This window comes from Natator depressus, chromosome 10, assembly GCF_965152275.1.
Source record: "Natator depressus isolate rNatDep1 chromosome 10, rNatDep2.hap1, whole genome shotgun sequence".
NCBI classification, from domain to species: Eukaryota; Metazoa; Chordata; order Testudines; family Cheloniidae; genus Natator; species Natator depressus.
Window position 1 is genome coordinate 32,032,955 of NC_134243.1, and position 16,726 is coordinate 32,049,680.

A 16,726-nucleotide genomic window follows, 5' to 3' on the forward strand; every position below is an offset into this window, starting at 1 on the left:
CCCACCGGTCTGGGAGCAGAACTCCAAAGCTGCCTCTCTGCCCTCACCCTCCACCTGAGCGCCCCTCTCACCTTGCCTGACTGCCTGGACAAGTCCCTGAACACACTGGTGAACGCTGCCCAGCCCGCATGGCCTTGGCCTTTCGCCCCAACCAATGCCGTAAGGCAAGAGAAAGGAGTCAATGCTGGGATAAAAGTATAAACAGCTTTTATTTCAGCACAAAAGTATCTCCCATGGATCATCTCCCCATAGAAAATCTCAAGGCTTCCAAAATAGACACTTGGGGTTTGCAACTGCTCCTTTTACAAATTCAGTTACCAAGGCCCGATGAGGTGAGAGGAGAGGCAGAGATGGTGGCCTGCTCTGTGAGTGCATTGTTTGAGTCCCAGAGGGAGCGCATCCATTGCCCTGCATGCCCCCCTTCAAAACCCCATCCTGCCCCAGAGGTACAAGAACACGCTTGCCCGAGCAGGCACATTTACACGCACTAGCTGATTGTGCGAGGTCTGCATCTACAACGCGAGTAGGCTGGAGCCCTGGGTGTTTAGAGCAGCTCTCCGAGGAGATGCTGGAATCCACTTGACCTGGAGGGGGCGAGTTCTCTTGGTTGGAAAGATCCTAACTTGTTTCCAAGGGCTCTGGGGAGGCTGATCTTAGCCCTTGCTAGACACGGGTGTGTAAAATCTCTAGCCCCACACCCATGCACCTGGTGATGACCTAGCCCTTAGCTGCAACCTGCAAGCTACTCATGAACAAACCGCTCCAGCCCAGAGTAACTGGGACCCGGGGAAGCACAGTGGGGCTGGTATTTCAGACTCCAGCATGACATGCTGACAGATTAACAGTCTGTACATTACCAGGGAGGCGCGGCCTTCTGCCAGGGGAGCCCAGCTTTACAATGGCTGCAAGTGGCTGGTCACTAGCTCATTTCCAGCAGCGGGTGAAGTCCTAGGCCTGGGACTGTGCCTGCAGGGGAGCAGGGCCTGTGGAAGGGGATGCAGGAACAAGGCTTGCACTGACCAGAGGCCCAAAACCTCCTCTCCCAAGGCTGCTCCAGGAACCCGCGGGCTAGAGCAATGGCTGACCTTCAGGTGCAGCAGGCAGCTCCTGCCACCTCCAAGCCGGCAAGGATGGCATTTGGTTGTCCCATTGTCTCCTCACTACCTGCAGCTGGCTCTCAGGGCAGCATGAGCTGGTGCCCCAGAGCTTTCAGCTGTCACGTTCCCTGTCCCCTCTGGGAACTAGCGCCAGCAGCATCTTTCACTTATGGCTTCACACTGAGAGCGGCCGTGATTTGAGGACAGACTTTCACACCCTGATTTGTAAAGGCTTTGCATGAGGCTGGGACTGCCATGCGGCAAGCTCAGGTGTGCCGATTTGCCAGCCCCGGCTCCGCACGCACTGGCCCGGCCTTTCCCCTCAGCCACAAGGCATCCTTGCTGGGCAGGAGCTGAGCTCTGCGAGGCGGAGGTGCGGATGACTTCACTCTAAGCCCCAGTCGTGCAGAGCCGTTTCTTCCTTCCAGAGTCTACCCCCCGGAACCAGACACTGCTCCCTGCCCCGGCCTGACCCGATTGGATCTCACCGGGCTGCCCAGGAGCAGTGCGGCCGGGACGGGGCGCAGACGGAAAAGCAGATCTGGCAGCAGCGGTTTGGTTCCAGTGATTTTATTTCTTACGATCTCCGTGCATTTCGGCCCCACCACCCTCTCGCCAGGAGCATGAGCTGCACCTCGGGCACCCACCCTGTGCTGCCATCACTGAGTGGAGCCCAGGAGAGTGGGCAGAACGGACAGGAGCTAGGGACAGAGGCTGCCTGACCGGGGCGAACCCCCCTCCTGGAGCAGGGGATCGTTTGTAAATGCTCCACTTCAGCATCCCACATGGCATCACTTCATCCCATTAATGCTCATAAGGCAGATCCCTCTTCATTTCATCCCAGCCGCCTAAAGGAAGCCAGGAACAGGACGCCCAGCGACCGGGGAAGGCAGCGCAGACTGGACAGAGGAGGCAGCCCTGCTCTGCTGAGACAGCTGCTCTCCAGGAATGGGCCAAGAGGGTGCCCTGAGGGCACTTCCCATTAGCAGTCACATGGACGCTTGGAACTGGCTGCCTGCAAACTGTCCTGATGCCCCAGGCGTGGTGTGCCTGGCACTGGAGGGAGAGGGTCCAGCAGTGATGTGGCTGGAGGCCACGGCGGTCGTTGCACAAGGCCTTTGATAACCACTGCGCTCTGCGGAGAGCAACCTCCCCTCCCCAGCATGAAGTCCAACCCTGCCCGGCCCCACAGCTGGGCAGCACTCAACACTGGGTACCTTCCTACAGAACTGCAGTGCCAACGCCCACTTGGCACACACGCCCCTGGGAGACTCCTTCACCAAACGCCTGCATCCAAACAAGCCCTGGCCCCAGGCCAATCGGCCTCCCCAGGAGAGGCCCAGGGTGAACCCTGCCTGGGAGAGACACAGCAGCGTGGGGGAGGGGTGGGGAGGGAGGCTGCGCCATGTCAGAGATGCACAGCACAGGGAGTGCCAGGAGGGGCCGTGCCCCTGGGCTGGCCCAGGGTCTCAGACAGGCCCAGGCATGTCACTGCCAAAGCGGGGCCTGGCTGCAACCCGTGGCAGAGACTGGCCCAGCAACAGCGAGCGGCAAGCCAGCCGCACCCAGACCCTGGCAGCCCATTTACTTGGTTGTCTGTGTGTGTCCATGTCATCAGAGACCCGCCGAGCTGCAAGGCTGGGGCTGTGGAATTGGGGTATGTTGCTCCCTTCGCATGCAGGGTTAAACGCCACCTCAGCTGTGGGTAGCGTTAAGACACTGGTCCCGAGACGCTGGCCCAGCGGATCCAGGGGGCCTTTGCTTGGCAAGGTCCCTGCTAGAAGATACTGGACCAGGCCCTGCCAGCTTCCATGCCCGTGTCCCGGGTAAAGGGTTTGGTGCAGAGGAGGCCCAGGCGGGATGGACATTGGTCAATGGTGGCTGCAGACTGGATCAGATCCACACGATTCTGGTTCCTGAAGTCCAGAGCACATATTCCAGGAGGCGGCGTGGGGTGCAGAGGCGGCTCTGGCTTGGAATGCACTGGCCGGGGATTAGCAGTGGGACGTCTGCTGCCCAGTTTCGTAGCATGCTCACGCTCCTGCTGGGCGCTGGGCTCGGCTTCCCCACCCCAGCGCTCTCTAGCCTCAAAGCTGTTCCAAGGGCCCAGCGCGCAGAGGGGAGAAACCAGGAACCTGCCCAGCAACTGCTCCCTCGGGTGAAAGGACAGTAGATTGCAGTGACGCCCAGCTGATATAAGGGACAGGCAGCCAGTAAAACGGGAACACGGCGACAGACAAGACGCACAATCGGGGCTGGGCGTTCGTGCTGAACGCACCGGGTGGTGCGGCAGCCTGCGGGGACCAGCTCCCTGCCGACGCCTCCAGGGGAACGGGGCTCACCACGGCAAAGCAACCACCCCAGGGGCATCATGTCTGCGCCAGGGACAGCTCCTCCAGCCCTTCCTTTCCTAGTCGGTATCTCGCCAGATCCTTCCTGGTCACCAGCCCGACCACCTGCAGGGAGGAAGGCAGAGGGACCGATGAGCGCCCCGCAGAGATCACCCCAGGGCGCATGTCTGGCAGACAGAGATGCTGGCCCTGCGGTGACGGGGCTCTGCCATAGCCTGGTGCCCCATACGGAACCAGGGGAACCCACCAGGGTGCTACATGGCCCTGGAGCCGCTGGCCACTCACCTCATTGTGATTATCCACCACCACCAAGTGCCGCAGGCCCAGGGCCCGGAACAGCTTGAAGACCCTCGGCAGAGACGCCTCCTGCAATCCAGAGCGAGGCCGGGAGGTCAGAGAGCCCCGGAGGCTGCCTGCTCCTGCAGAGCGAGCTGCCTGTTACAGGGCCAAGCGGGGAGCACTGCCCTGGCAGGGAGGGCCTAGGGGGCTGAGCAGCCCCTTTGTAACAGGCTCTCTTCCCCCACTTTCGCGGAGCACGGAGCCCCACGCAGCTCCCCACTCACCCCAGGGGAGGGGTGTTTTCTTCCCATTTGGAGTGGGCCCGACTCGGCCCCCAAGTGGTGGGAGGAGATCCCTGGCTGTTCTGCCTCCCCTCCTCCCGCTGGCTCACTCCCAAAGCTGGATCGGCAGCGCCACGCCCTGCCCTGCCCGCAGCAAGGCATACCTGGGGCACCGTGTAGGGTGACGGGTTCATGAACTCGCTCAGGTCCATCATGCACTCGCGCTCGTCCTGGGAGACGTGAATGGACTGGATGGGGGGGAAGCGGGGGTAGGCGTCCCGGAAATCCTTCAGCTTCAGCCGCCTCTGAACCAGGTTCGAGTTGGCTCTTTCCACAAAGACCTAGGAGAGGGGAGACCCTTGGTACAGGTGCCGTGGCTCCACCCCAGCCAGGAGAGCCCTGCTCGGCTGCTGGGAGTCTTGACCTGGCAGATCAGCTGCCTCCCACCCTGCTCCTGCAGGCCCACCTCCCCACTAGCAGCAGCCAGCAACTGTCCACAGGCAGCAGGAATCCCAGCCCTGCGCAGATCCAGGCAGTCTGGGGTAAAACTGGACAGCTGCCACTTGACGGGGCGAGAACGTAACGGAGCAAACAGAGAAACGTCCATCACCCCGGAACTTCCCGTAGGGGCAGCCCACTTCACTCAGCTTTCTGCCTTGGGGCACAGCAGACAGCCCCGGCGAGGGAGACAGTGGGCCAAGAGACTTGCCCCAGGGCTAGCAGAGCCCCGATCTCCAGGCTCCCAGTACATTTGGCCAGGGGATGGTCTCCCCTGTACAGACTGGTGCTCAGAAGCGGACAGTGGGTCCAGCATGCGGCACCGACGTGCCCGGCTCACCCTTGGGCAGCGAGACGGGGGGACCCTTCATCACCTCTAGGAACAGCGGCCTCCCAGCAGAGAGCTGGCGACCCACCTCGCTCCAGCCTGCTCCGCTTGCCAGCGGCAGGGGAGAGGAGCCAGGAGCTGCCAAGGGAAGCAGTGGGCATCACACCCAGTGGTACCTGGGCAGCCAGGACAGTTGAGTCCCTGCCATACCACAGGGAAGGGGAGTCTGGTTCCTGGTTCACTGAACCAGGCTGATGCCACCTCCCTGAGCTAGCCCCAGGCAGAGGCCAGGAGAGGGGCTGGGCCGGATGCACCCCACTAGAGGGCCAGAGGCGTAACATCAGACGGTGCTCATCCAGGCCCAGTTACAGCAAGTACCCTGGGGGGAGAAAGGCTCCCAATCCCACGGAGTCATTTACCTTGTGCTTTAGGAGAACAATCAGCTGAGAGCGCAGGATCAGGCCTCGCAGTCCCGCCACCTGTAAGAGAGAGCGCCGGGCGTAAGCAGGGGCCAAGGAGAGCTGAGCAATCAGCCCGACGGGCCGGAGACAGGCCCTGGCTGCTCACTGCCCTGTGGTGACAAGCAGGCAGGCCTCCAGGGATGCAGAGCCGAGAGCCCCAGGGCAGGCTGTCGGGTAAGAGGCAGGTGCAGGCTCAGACGCGGTCAGTGAGGACCATGCCCTGCGCTACGGCATGCGAGTGAGCCTGAGGCCTGCACACACCACACAGGGTCCAGCCCCGGGGACGGTGAGAGGCAGCAACTCAGCACGAGCGGGGAGGAGGACTCTGTTTGCTGTCCCCAGGGGCTGCACAAAGAGCGTCTAGGCGCAGGGCCGTCCTTAGGCATATGCAGAATAAGCAGCTGCGTAGGGCACCATGAAGTTTGGGGCACCAAATTGCCCCAAACTTCATGGTGCCCTAAGCAGCTGCGTGCTCCATATGCGGCAGCACCGGTGGACAGCCCCATCCCCCAGCTGGCTCCTCTGTGCATTCCTAGTGAGGTGTGGGGCCCGGGATAACTCCCTCCGCCCCTGCCTCGTCTCTTCCCACCTCCACCCCTTCCCCCAAGCCCCCTCCCCCAGTGACGGACGCGGCCCAGGGGATTAGCGGGGGGGCCTGGCACGGGCAGCAGGGGTCAGACCTACCCCTGCACTCACTGGCGGTGGCAGGAAGCAGAGTGCCCCAGGCCCAGCCCGCTCCACTCCGCTGGCTCCCCACTGTGTCCCACCCCTTGCCCCTAACGACACAGTTGGGGCGGGGGGGAGCGGGCTGGGGCCGGGTCGTTCCGCTTCCTGCTGCCGGCGCCAGGCCCCCCGCTAATTCCCCAGGCTGCTCTGGGCCTGTGTGGCCCCTCAAAGTGGCACCCCACAGCTCTTGCCTCCGTGGCCCTGCAGGCCTTGAACACAACCCAGACCTGCTGCGGCGGGGGGAGGAGCCGGTGCTCAGGCTGCGTAGGGCACCAGCATTGGTAGGGATGGCCCTGTCTGGGTGCCCCAGGAAAGGGCAAGGGGGGAGGTGGGGAATGCTGGTTTCTGATGCAGAGTCAGGGTTTGCTCCCCAGTACCAGCTGGTGCAAGATGCTAGCATGCAGGGCCGTGCATCACCAAGGCTCTGGCAATGGGACAGGGGCTAGCTGGGGAGTGGGTCGTTCTCCTGGTGTCTGCCCATCCCAGGCACACATGCCTGGCCACGGCACCTCTGAAGTGCTGGCACTTTGGGTCACCCCCATACCACCCCCTCGGCTCCTGGCTGCCAGCCGGCAACGAGGCCTATCGTGCAGGAGGCACTGGGGAGTCCTAGCTAGAGATGGGGAAGGCGTGACCGTCCCCCAGCCAGCTCAGCAAGGTCCTGCAGCCCCAGGGAATGGAGCAGCCTCTCCCCATCGCTGCTCACGCTGGGGTGGCTTCACTGGTGGCAGCAGCAATGCTGGGAGCTGCAGGGCAGGGAAGCCACCAGCCTGAGAGCACCACGTGGGTGCAGAGAACCATCCCAGGAGCAGCCAGTACCCATGAACCCAGGGCTCCTAGGGCACCAGGGCAGCTGGGCTGTGTGCATGTGGGACAGGCTTGGTGAAGGCCCCCTAGCACCCACAAGGGTCAGGGAGATGCCACTGCAGCTGCCAGGTCTCCGACTGGCTGGGGCACCACGCTGGCCCGATTCAGCAGTTCGGGCTGAACCCCAAGCGCTGCAGAGTGGCCCAACCCCCACCCCCATCGTGGGTGTTACTTCAGCTGCCTGTGGTCCTGGGGCAAGGCTGGCAGCTGGCCAGTGGTCTGCCCCACCTGCGTGGGGTCCGGGCTGCTCTCCACCACGGGAAAGCCATTGTGGTTGGACGACACGTCGCTGAGGATGTCCACGACCGTCCCCACCTTCTCAATCCTCCTGAGGCATGTCACGGGCGCGCTCATCACCTCCCTGCAGGGGACAGAGCGCCAGGTGACGGCGGGCTGGGACTGGCCTCTTCCCCACCGGTGCAGAGGAGTGTGCTGCCGGGCCCAGACAGAGGGCAGTGCCCAACACACCAGCCAAAAGTTGACCCCCCCCATCCTACCCCAGGCAGGGCCCTGGTCCCTGCATTATCACGTGGACCTTATTTAACTTGCTAGGCGGGCCAGGTTGTGTCTTTGGGTCTGCAGCTTCTTTAGTGTTCCCCATGTTCTCCCCACGCTACGGCCTAGGAGAGCCACTTAGCAGCAGCCTTCCAGAGTGTCCCAGAGTTTAAGGCCAGACGGGGATCTAGTCTGCTCTCCTGCACAGCCCGGGCCAGGTGCAGCTACCCCTGTGCTGAGCCCGGACACCCGAGCTAGACCCAAGACTAAGCTGTTGTGTGCACAGGCAGAGAACAGGAGGGGCTGAGGTGCCACCAGTGCCAAGACCCCTGCCAAGGCAGAGAATTGGGTTGAGGAGACCCGCCCAGATCCCACCCGATGCCCCATGCCCCACACTGCAGAAGAAGGGGATAAACCCCCAAGGTCACAGCCAATCTGACCCAGCCACGAACAGCCGCCAAATGAAAACTACGTTAGCTAGCGTAACGGACAAACGGGAGAGCGGCCGGAGGGGTCCGCGCGTGGCACAGCTGCCCTTGCTGTGATCTGCCCTCCCCAGGGCCTGGCAAGCTCCGTGCACAAACCCCTCTCTATGGGTTTGCCTCTGGACGAGAGCAGCTCCAGATGGCTACTTTCCTTCGCCTGTCACTAGAGGGCAGCCTCTACCTGTAGGACCAGGCACTACCCTGCGAGTGGACGCAGCCCCAGGGGGCCCTTGTGGAACAGCCTGGGCAACCGATGGGCGGCAGTGACTGAGAACCCAGCCCCATCCCGCGCCAGAGAGCGCTGCACGGGCTCTCCCTCTGGGGAGTCTGCTCAGCCCCGGCACCACCTCTCCTCCCCCGGGAGCTTTCTACCCACAGGAACCTCCCAGATCCCACACAGCGAGTACCATGCAGACAGCCGGCAGCCTGCGAGCAGCCCTGCCCCCACACTGCTCTTACGCCTGCAGCCAGTCCGAGCTGGGCGCTGGGGAGGGCAGGGAGGCAGACCCCCTTGACGGGGAATACAATCCCCTGCACTGGTGGGTTGTGAAGCAGTCACTCCGCTACTAAGAATGGGCTGACACCCAGACACCATCAGACCGTCCAGAGCTCTGTCTCTGTGGCCCTGGGTCCAGCAGTGGGGGGCCCTGTATTGGACCCAATCCCCAGGACCCCTTACCACCCTGTCCCCTTCCCTTTCTAATCAAACTGCCCAAAAAATGGTAAAAAAAGTTCAGGTTCGTCCTGGTGCCACCGCGCTGATGTGGGGCAGGACAGGACAGACCCACCAGACCCGTTGGCAGACATGTTCAAAGCTCTCGGACCCAGCGGCACTGGGAATTCGAACTGGTGGATGCCTCCTGGGCAGTTTGCTCTGTTACCAGCCAGCCTTGGGAGCTCTGCAGCCCAGGGCACAAAGTTCCACTCACTGTCCCCTACCAGACCGCAGCCCCACTCGCTGTGGTGCCAGGGGCTGTTCTGTCCAATGCACCTACTAGGGCTCCAAGGAAGGCAGCCAGGGGCCTAGCAGCCCTGCAGAACGGCAGCTCGTTTACCTGGCCGTGAGGGAGTGAGACGTCACTGGAGCCTCCCAGTGCAGGAAAGGAACGCTCTGCAGCTGGATGTGCATGTCATACAGACCCTGCAGCAGGAGAAGAGGCAAAGCAATCAGCCACAGGGCAGGCACAGCACGGACACAGGCCGCAGGCTCCCTTCAAATTGCTCGAGCCTGGTCTTGTCCCTGGGCTTTCCACATGCTGCTCTGCCAAAGCTCCTCGGTGCTCAGCTGATGGGTCACTAACCCCAGCCACAGCCCATTAAGAAGGTGTTAACTCTGCTCCATTCAGGCTAATGGAGTTTGGCAAAGACCCCAACATCCCTACTAATCAAGTGGTCTCCCCAGGCAAGCCCAGCCGGGCTACATCACTAGGGGGCGGTGCCAAGCCGTGCCCAGTCAGCAGGCTCCCGAGGCTCTGCCAGCCCCATGCTCACATCCAGCCCCAAAACAGAGAGCAGGTCCTGGCTCCTGCACCCGCTGCCTTGCCTGCTGGCCCTCATTGGGAATGGGAACAGCCCAGGCTGCTCACCTCCACGAAGTAGTCGCCCACGATCTTAGCCGTCATCAGTACCAACATGATGGGGAATCCGTAGGTGACATTGCCCGTTGCTTCCATCATGATGACGGTCAGGCTCAGGGTCATTCTCACTATCCCACCTGAGGGAGAGGTGTACATGTTGTCGGCGCAAGGAGAGGGCAGGACCCAGGAGGGATAGCAAGAGGAGGCTCCAGCAAAGGCTCTGAGCCCTGGTGCTGGGACGTTAGCTGATCCCCATGGCTGCTGCACGTACCTGAACTCTGGGGACGACCCTGCCTTGGGGTTTGGCCTGGAGAGACGGCTCCACGAAGGGTGTATGGGGTGGGGCAGGGCCTGAGTTGAGTGCGGGTGGGGAACAGAGGCACAGAGCCTAGCAGGAGATCAGGGCGCTAGCTGGCTCCTGTTGGCTGTACCCTGCCTAGCTAACCACAGTTCAGGATGACGCCATGTTTGCTCTTCAGTGCCGGCGTGGAGAGTTCTGCTTTCCGGGTCGCTGCTGGACCGGGGGCTCATCCATGCCAGGAGTTAATATTAGCAGCAGCAAGGTGCAGCGCCCACATCTGGTGCTGCTCTGCGGGGAGCCACCCACGGGCTGCGAGGGGCCCCAAGGGAGCTCTGTGGTTCCACATCGGACACGGTCAGGCAGCGAACAGACAAGCCTGCACTGCAAAGTCTGACGTGCGTAACCAGGTGTGTTGTGCCATGCCACCAGCTGCCTTTAACAAGACAGGCCCAGGCCACTCCTGGGAGACCCGCTCTCCATTAATAGCCCCTCCCTCCACAGACCCAGGCTAAGGGGGAGCACCCCCCTCCCAGCAGCTGCACTTCAGTCTCCGATTCACAGGACAAGTGGAACCCCTGACGCAGGTGCATGTTAAACAAAAGGCTTTCCCCCTCCGCAGGCAGCTGCCAATACGCTGCCTGAAGCTGACCGGCAGCACTCCGAGCACAGAGAGGCTGCGTTTTCCACCAGACGTTCCCAGCAGAGAGACATCCAGACACAGCCCAGTCTCCATGGAACACAACCAACGCCTCCGACCGGGCACTTGTCTAATGGCGAGCCAAACTCACCCAGCTGCGCTGCGGCCCCCATCAGCGCGTACTTCCCTGGATCGGCCCAGATCTGAACAGGAGAGACAGGGAGTTACATGGGGTGAGACAGAGTCATCCAACTTGTACCCCCTCAGAGGCAGAGGCAGCCACCCTACGTGCCAGCCACAGGCCAGACAACAAAAGCAGCAGCCACCCATCTGCTGGAGCATCCAAGGCCCCTTGACAACAGCCTCACCAAGCTCCAGCAAGCACTGCCCCAGGGATGCTCTGCAGGGAGCCTTAGCCACTCGGGTGTACTGCACTTCCTCCGGAGCTGCTGCTGCTGGATGAGGCGGCGAAGGGCAGCAAGCAAGATCCACTCTCTTTCTAACTGGGATTTTGCAGTATCTGAGCTTGTCCTTCTCCCTTCACCCACTAACCCAGCTAAAACTCCAGCACGACCTCCTCCCACACAGCTCCTCAGCTGACCTTCAGACATGGAGCGCTCATAAATCTGCAAGCAAAACGTGGCTTCACTGTCAGTGCTCCCACCCTGCCCGGGGGGTAACTCACCGCTCCACTGGTCAAGTAGACCAACGATATGCCAAAGAGTCGTCCCCAGGCAGCTCCAATCAGCAGGGAAGGGATGAAGACACCTGCCGACACGGTGAGCCCATAGGTCCAACAGGCCAGAAAGAAATACATCAGGGTGAACATCCCAAGGGTCATGGGATTGTAAGAACCTGCGGTGGGGGGGAGAGAGGAGAGGCCCAGGTGGTTGGTTTCAGCCCTTCTACACCTCAGAGATTCACGCTGTTCTAGACCAGCTGCTGGCACCACCCCGGTCAAGCTGCAACGTTAAATGGCACATTCCAGCTTTTTAGCAGCCCCCCATTACTGCCACGACGTGGCTCTGAGAGGGTGGGCTCCTCCAAACACACACCAGCCCGTCAGACCAGAAGAGCAAGGCGCATCTGTCCATCATCGCACACCCTAGAGAACAGCATCCCTGAGGGGGCTGAGAAAGGGCAGAACCGATGCTACAACCCTCCCCCCACTCCCCGGGTGCAGCAAAGCTCCTCATCACTCTGCTCCGATCCCCTTCCATTAATGGTCATGGCAGCGGGATGGACCCATCTAGCCACTGTAGAGACATCTCACAAGTAAAGGTTGTTATTTCCCCTCAAAGAACGAGATCTTTCCCCCTCTCGTCCCTTGGCTGGCTCCGATCGCCAAGCCCTCTGCAGGCAGGCACTCTGAAAGCAGCCCCAACCTGGGCTAGCCTGCCCCCCTCCCAGCAGCCAGCTCATGCCCTGGAGCAGGAGGGTTCACAGCCCTAAAACCTTTAAAAAATCCTGTAACTGCAGCTGTTCTCATGGTCGACACAAGGGCCAGGCCTTTCCAAACCCTGCTCTGGGCCCCGATGTTCTCTGGCCAGGGGCGCCGCAGGGTTAGTTTTGCTTTCCTTGCAACTATTTTAAACCCGTTGCCTTTCAATGGCACCAAATCCCCTTGCTCTGAACAGAGAGCACCTATGAATGCTCCCCCTACCCCGTCCCATTTGGTAGCCAGCAGGCCTTTCCCAGACCCGATTCATCTCTTCACTAAACGCTGCTCGTCGGGTCAGTCTCTGCAGGGAAGTCTTCATCACCCCTTCCTGTCCCTGCTCACTGCCCCTTCCCACAGGAATGATCAACACTGGCACGGTTACGTTGGGGAAGAGGCTCACTCATTCAGGGGGTTTGTTCTTATTCCTAAACTGATTTCTGCTCCCATGAGCAGAGGTCTGCGGTGACCTTCCAGGGTTAATTCAGACTCAGACACTTGTAGGAGCAGTTCCGATTCCTCTTCCCACCAGGTTACCCACCAGCTGTTCATTCCCCCATGCAGGGTCAGGCCCGTCTACGCATCTCACAATCATCCTTTCTATGAACAGCCCTCTCTGCTCACCCCCCTTTCCAGGTGGTTAATTTCATATTGAACTCCAGGACTTCACCCCTCCTGTTCCCCGTTAGCCTTTGGCCACAACTCAAACTGACTGTTTCACTGGCTTTCTGCCTCTCTGAGTTTCTACCCCAGGAGGATACTCTGACTGTCCCCTTGGAGGACGTATTTTCCTGAACAGCCTCTTGCGAGGTACTTCAAAGACTTCTGACAACCCAGATAACTTAGTACAGCCAGTTCTGGAGAAGGCCACAGAATTCTAATCCACCGGGGAGGCCCCGTTTTCCTTTGCGGAAGCCAAGACGATTCGACCCGGCGTATCGTGTTCCTTACAGTGCTGTGGCATAATTGTTGCCAGGCAGAGCAATAAACCTTCCTGCTCTATATTCACCAGGGACGCCCCCTGCTGCTTGTGCGTTGCTACCTGCAAGGGAAGTCTCACCAGCCATACTGCAGCTGCCTCACTGGAAATCACCTGTGTCGAGAGGCCCTTGTGCAGTGCCCTGAAGTCCCCCCTGCCCAGCACTCCCTGGATCTGCGTCTTCAGCCAACAGCTGTTTAGTGTCAAGTAGGTGAGCACCCCCACCCCACCCCACCCCACCCCCTTTGAGCATTTCCACAGCAACTGTCAACCAAGGTTTGAGACAGGAGAGGAAAAGGTCTGGGGCACCACAAGTCCTCTGGGTCCCATCCTATATCCGTAGGGAAGTCATCACCACTGAGTGCAACCAGCGCTGGAGCTGCCAGTTCAGTGCACTCAAGGGACAGCCATCTCTGTGCTTCAGCTGTCAGCGAAAGAACAGGTATGAGATTCAAGCGGCTGTTCCAGGAGATTGCTTCTGGGGTAGAGGCGGAACTGGTGCCTTTTCAATTAAAGTTACCCAGCCATTACGTCAGCCGAGAGATGCAAACCCAGCCAGGACTCTCCGGGGCACTGTGAAATGGGATTTTGTTTCTAGACAACCCAAAATGTGAAATCCACATTTAAAACATGACCAGAAGGGAAAGTCATTCAGGAGAGAGAGACCTTAGCAGACAGGAAGCAGCCAACAACATTTCCAGAACGTTCCACAGACTCCAGCTTTTGGAGCGAGCACACGAAGGAGAACGGATGGAACAGAGACCGAAGGCAGTGAATGGAAAATGCTTGGCTGATATTTAACAAGAGTGCTCATGGGACACTGCAACCTCCTCATCAAGGTCCCATCTACACACAAGCTAACACACCACAGCTCTCATCCTGCCTGTCTGAGCGCATGTGCCCAGGGGACAGGGTGCTTATCACAGGCTAAGGGAGGGGGAATTTTTGTGGGAGCGTCAATAAAATATTGACACCACTTTGCAGATCCAAATCCAGATCTTGACTTTTAAAAGCCTCAAATCAGCCAACTACCTAAAAGCACAAGACTTCTGATACAGGTCTCCTCCTCAGACCTGACCTATTCACCTCTGGCTAGAGACTAGTTTGTTTCAATGCGTATTCAAGAGCAGATCACCCACTTCGCACTAGTGAACGGCAGATGCCTCGCAAACACCTGCATTCTATGAATTAGTGAGTACGAACAAAGCAAGGCTCTGTTCCCCTGATGAGGTCAGTCTGAAAGATTTAGGACATTGCACAGACCAGCAGCAGGGCACTTGTAAATGCTATGAAGGGCTCCTGCTACCCCTGCTCTTAAAGCTTTGCCGAGAGGCGTGGAGGGCAAGTCATCGCGATCGTGAATGGCTCTGCACTAACACCATCTGGCCCAGCCTGATCTGTGGGTTGCTCCTGTTCCCTGTGATGGGGAGCTGTGCTATGCTGGCACTGCCCCAGTTAAGCGCTTAGCACACCATCATGACTGCACAGCCGGGACTGTCCTTGTTCTGTTTGTACAGCACCCAGCACAATGGGTCCTGGTCCACACCCTAGGGCTCCTACGTGACACCACCACCACCGTGTTACACACTGGACAGCCCCAGAGCCTGTCCACCCAGCAGGCTCTGTGGAGGGTTGATATTCACCAGCGAGGAGGATCTTTTTACAGGAGCTCTGGGTCAATGGTGAATTCTCTGTAACTTGGAAGTCTTTAAACCATGATTTGAGGCCTTCAGTAACTCAGCCAGAGGTTAGGGGTCTATTACAGGAGTGGCTGGGTGAGGTTCTGTGGCCTGCGATGTGCAGGAGATCAGACTAGATGATTGCGATAGTCCCTTGTGACCTTGAAGCCTATGAGCATTACTGAACAGAGCTCACCCAGCAGGGCAGAGCGCGCGGTAGGGCTGCAGGGCTGGGCTAACACAAGAACATCTGACCACAAACCGAGCAAAGCGATTGGCTTCCTAATTCTGGGTCTGCTGCCCCGGACCTGCCATTAGACCCGAGCCCCCTCCCCGTTCCGCCAGCCGAGCCAGAACCGACCTGGAGGGTTGTGAAAGAGGCTGACGACACTCTTCTCAGGCGTGTTGAAGAAGGTGGTGGCCATCGAGTTATATTCTCCATCCGCACAGAACAGCTGGGGAGAAAAAACAAAGGCTGGCTTGTGAGATCTGGCAGAATCCACGCGACGATCGCTGCACTGGGACGTGTGGCACATGGGGACACGGTAGCTGGCAGAGAGCGAGAAGGCAGGAGTGAAAGTGGGTCCTGGGCACCTGGTGAAAGACACCCCGCTAGCAGATGTGCAGTTTCATGGAGCCATAGGCCACAGGCATCGCTAGCACGATACATTTGCGTTCAGCTAGTTAGACTTTTAGGCCCAACATTTTGAAGGTATTTAGACATTGCTGCATGCATTGGTGCAGCACCTCACAGATTTAGGAGCCCACATATTTTCAAAAGGAATTTAGGCACCTGGGAATTAAGAATGCCTAAATCCCTTTCGAAAATATTTACACTCCAAAATCAGTTACGTGTTGCAACGGTGAGCACACTAGGCCTAGCCTCTCACCTGTACAGTGTTACCCACCTCCGAAATTTAGAGGGTCGTGGTCAAGTTGAAATTTAGCTAGTTTAGCTGAGAATTTGACACATTACTATTTTAACTCTTCCCCTTTACTAGCTGAACGACCGTCACAAATGGCGTACGCTTACTGGCTATAACGGGGAGCAGTGAAAGCAGAAAGGGTGGTGAGATTTCTCTCCCATCTCCAGCCGTACTAGTAGTTTTAAGCATCAGGGGGGAGCCGTGTTAGTCTGTATCCACAAAAACAACGAGGAGTCCGGTGGCACCTTAAAGACGAACAGATTTATTTGGGCATAAGCTTTTGTGGGTAAAAAACCCACTTCTTCAGATGCATGGAGTGAAAATTACAGATGCAGGCATAAATATACTGACACATGAAGAGAAGGGAGTTCCCTTACAAGTGGGGAACCAGCGCTGACCAGGCCAATTCAGTCAGGGTGGATGTGGTCCACCCCCAATAATTGATAAGGAGATGTCAATACCAAGAGAGGGAAAACTGCTTTTGTAGTGAGCCAGCCACTCCCAGTCCCTACTCAAGCCCAAATTAATGGTGTTAAGTTTGCAAATGAATTGTAGCTCTGCAGTTTCTCTTTGAAGCCTGTTTTTGAAGTTTTTTTGTTGAAGGATGGCTACTTTTAAATCTGTACTGAATGTCCAGGGAGACTGAAGTGTTCTCCTACTGGCTTTTGTAAGTTACCATTCCTGATGTCTGATTTGTGTCCATTTGTTCTTTTACGTAGAGGCTGTCCGGTTTGGCCAATGTACATGGCAGAGGGGCATTGCTGGCGCATGATGGCATATATCACATTGGTGGATGTGCAGGTGAATGAGCCCCTGATGGTGTGGCTGATGGGGTTGGGTCCTCTGATGATGTCTCTAGAGTAGATATGGGGACAGAGTAGGCAACGTGGTTTGTTACAGGGATTGGTTCCTGGGTTAGTGTTTCTGTGGTGTGGTGTGTAGCTGCTGGTGAGTATTTGCTTCAGGTTGGGGGGCTGCCTGGAAGCGAGGACTGGCCTGCCTCCCAAGGTCGGAGAGTGAGGGATCGTTTTCCAGGACAGGTTGTAGATCGCTGATGTGCTGGAGAGGTTTTAGCTGGGGGTGGACCACATCCACCCTGACTGAATTGGCCTGGTCAGCGCTGGTTCTCCACTTGTAAGGAAACTCCCTTCTCTTCATGTGTCAGTATATTTATGCCTGCATCTGTAATTTTCACTCCATGCATCTGAAGAAGTGGGGTTTTTACCCACGAAAGCTTATGCCCAAATAAATCTCTTCATCTTTAAGGTGCCACCGGACTCCTGGTTCTTCTAGTAGTTTTAGATGTTCCTTAACAGCAGCT

At 58.5% G+C, this 16,726-nt stretch overlaps 1 protein-coding gene across 4 annotated transcripts in view; it reads right to left on the bottom strand.

The window, feature by feature from the left end:
• The window catches only part of CLCN7 (chloride voltage-gated channel 7), a 73,664-nt gene that overhangs the window by 12,883 nt on the left and 44,055 nt on the right, over positions 1-16,726 (bottom strand). For 3 of the 4 annotated variants that reach the window (XM_074965647.1, XM_074965645.1, XM_074965649.1), the window contains 10 exons: positions 14,841-14,934; positions 11,069-11,238; positions 10,535-10,586; positions 9,455-9,582; positions 8,924-9,009; positions 7,117-7,249; positions 5,254-5,313; positions 4,173-4,349; positions 3,734-3,814; positions 237-3,553 (listed from right to left, as the gene is read on the bottom strand). In XM_074965647.1, coding sequence (XP_074821748.1) covers positions 3,467-3,553; positions 3,734-3,814; positions 4,173-4,349; positions 5,254-5,313; positions 7,117-7,249; positions 8,924-9,009; positions 9,455-9,582; positions 10,535-10,586; positions 11,069-11,238; positions 14,841-14,934 — 1,068 coding nt within the window. In that variant the 3' untranslated portion in view covers positions 237-3,466. Of the gene's footprint in view, positions 1-236; positions 3,554-3,733; positions 3,815-4,172; positions 4,350-5,253; positions 5,314-7,116; positions 7,250-8,923; positions 9,010-9,454; positions 9,583-10,534; positions 10,587-11,068; positions 11,239-14,840; positions 14,935-16,726 lie in introns of those variants that run through there. The other variant, XM_074965646.1, reaches the window with a different exon arrangement.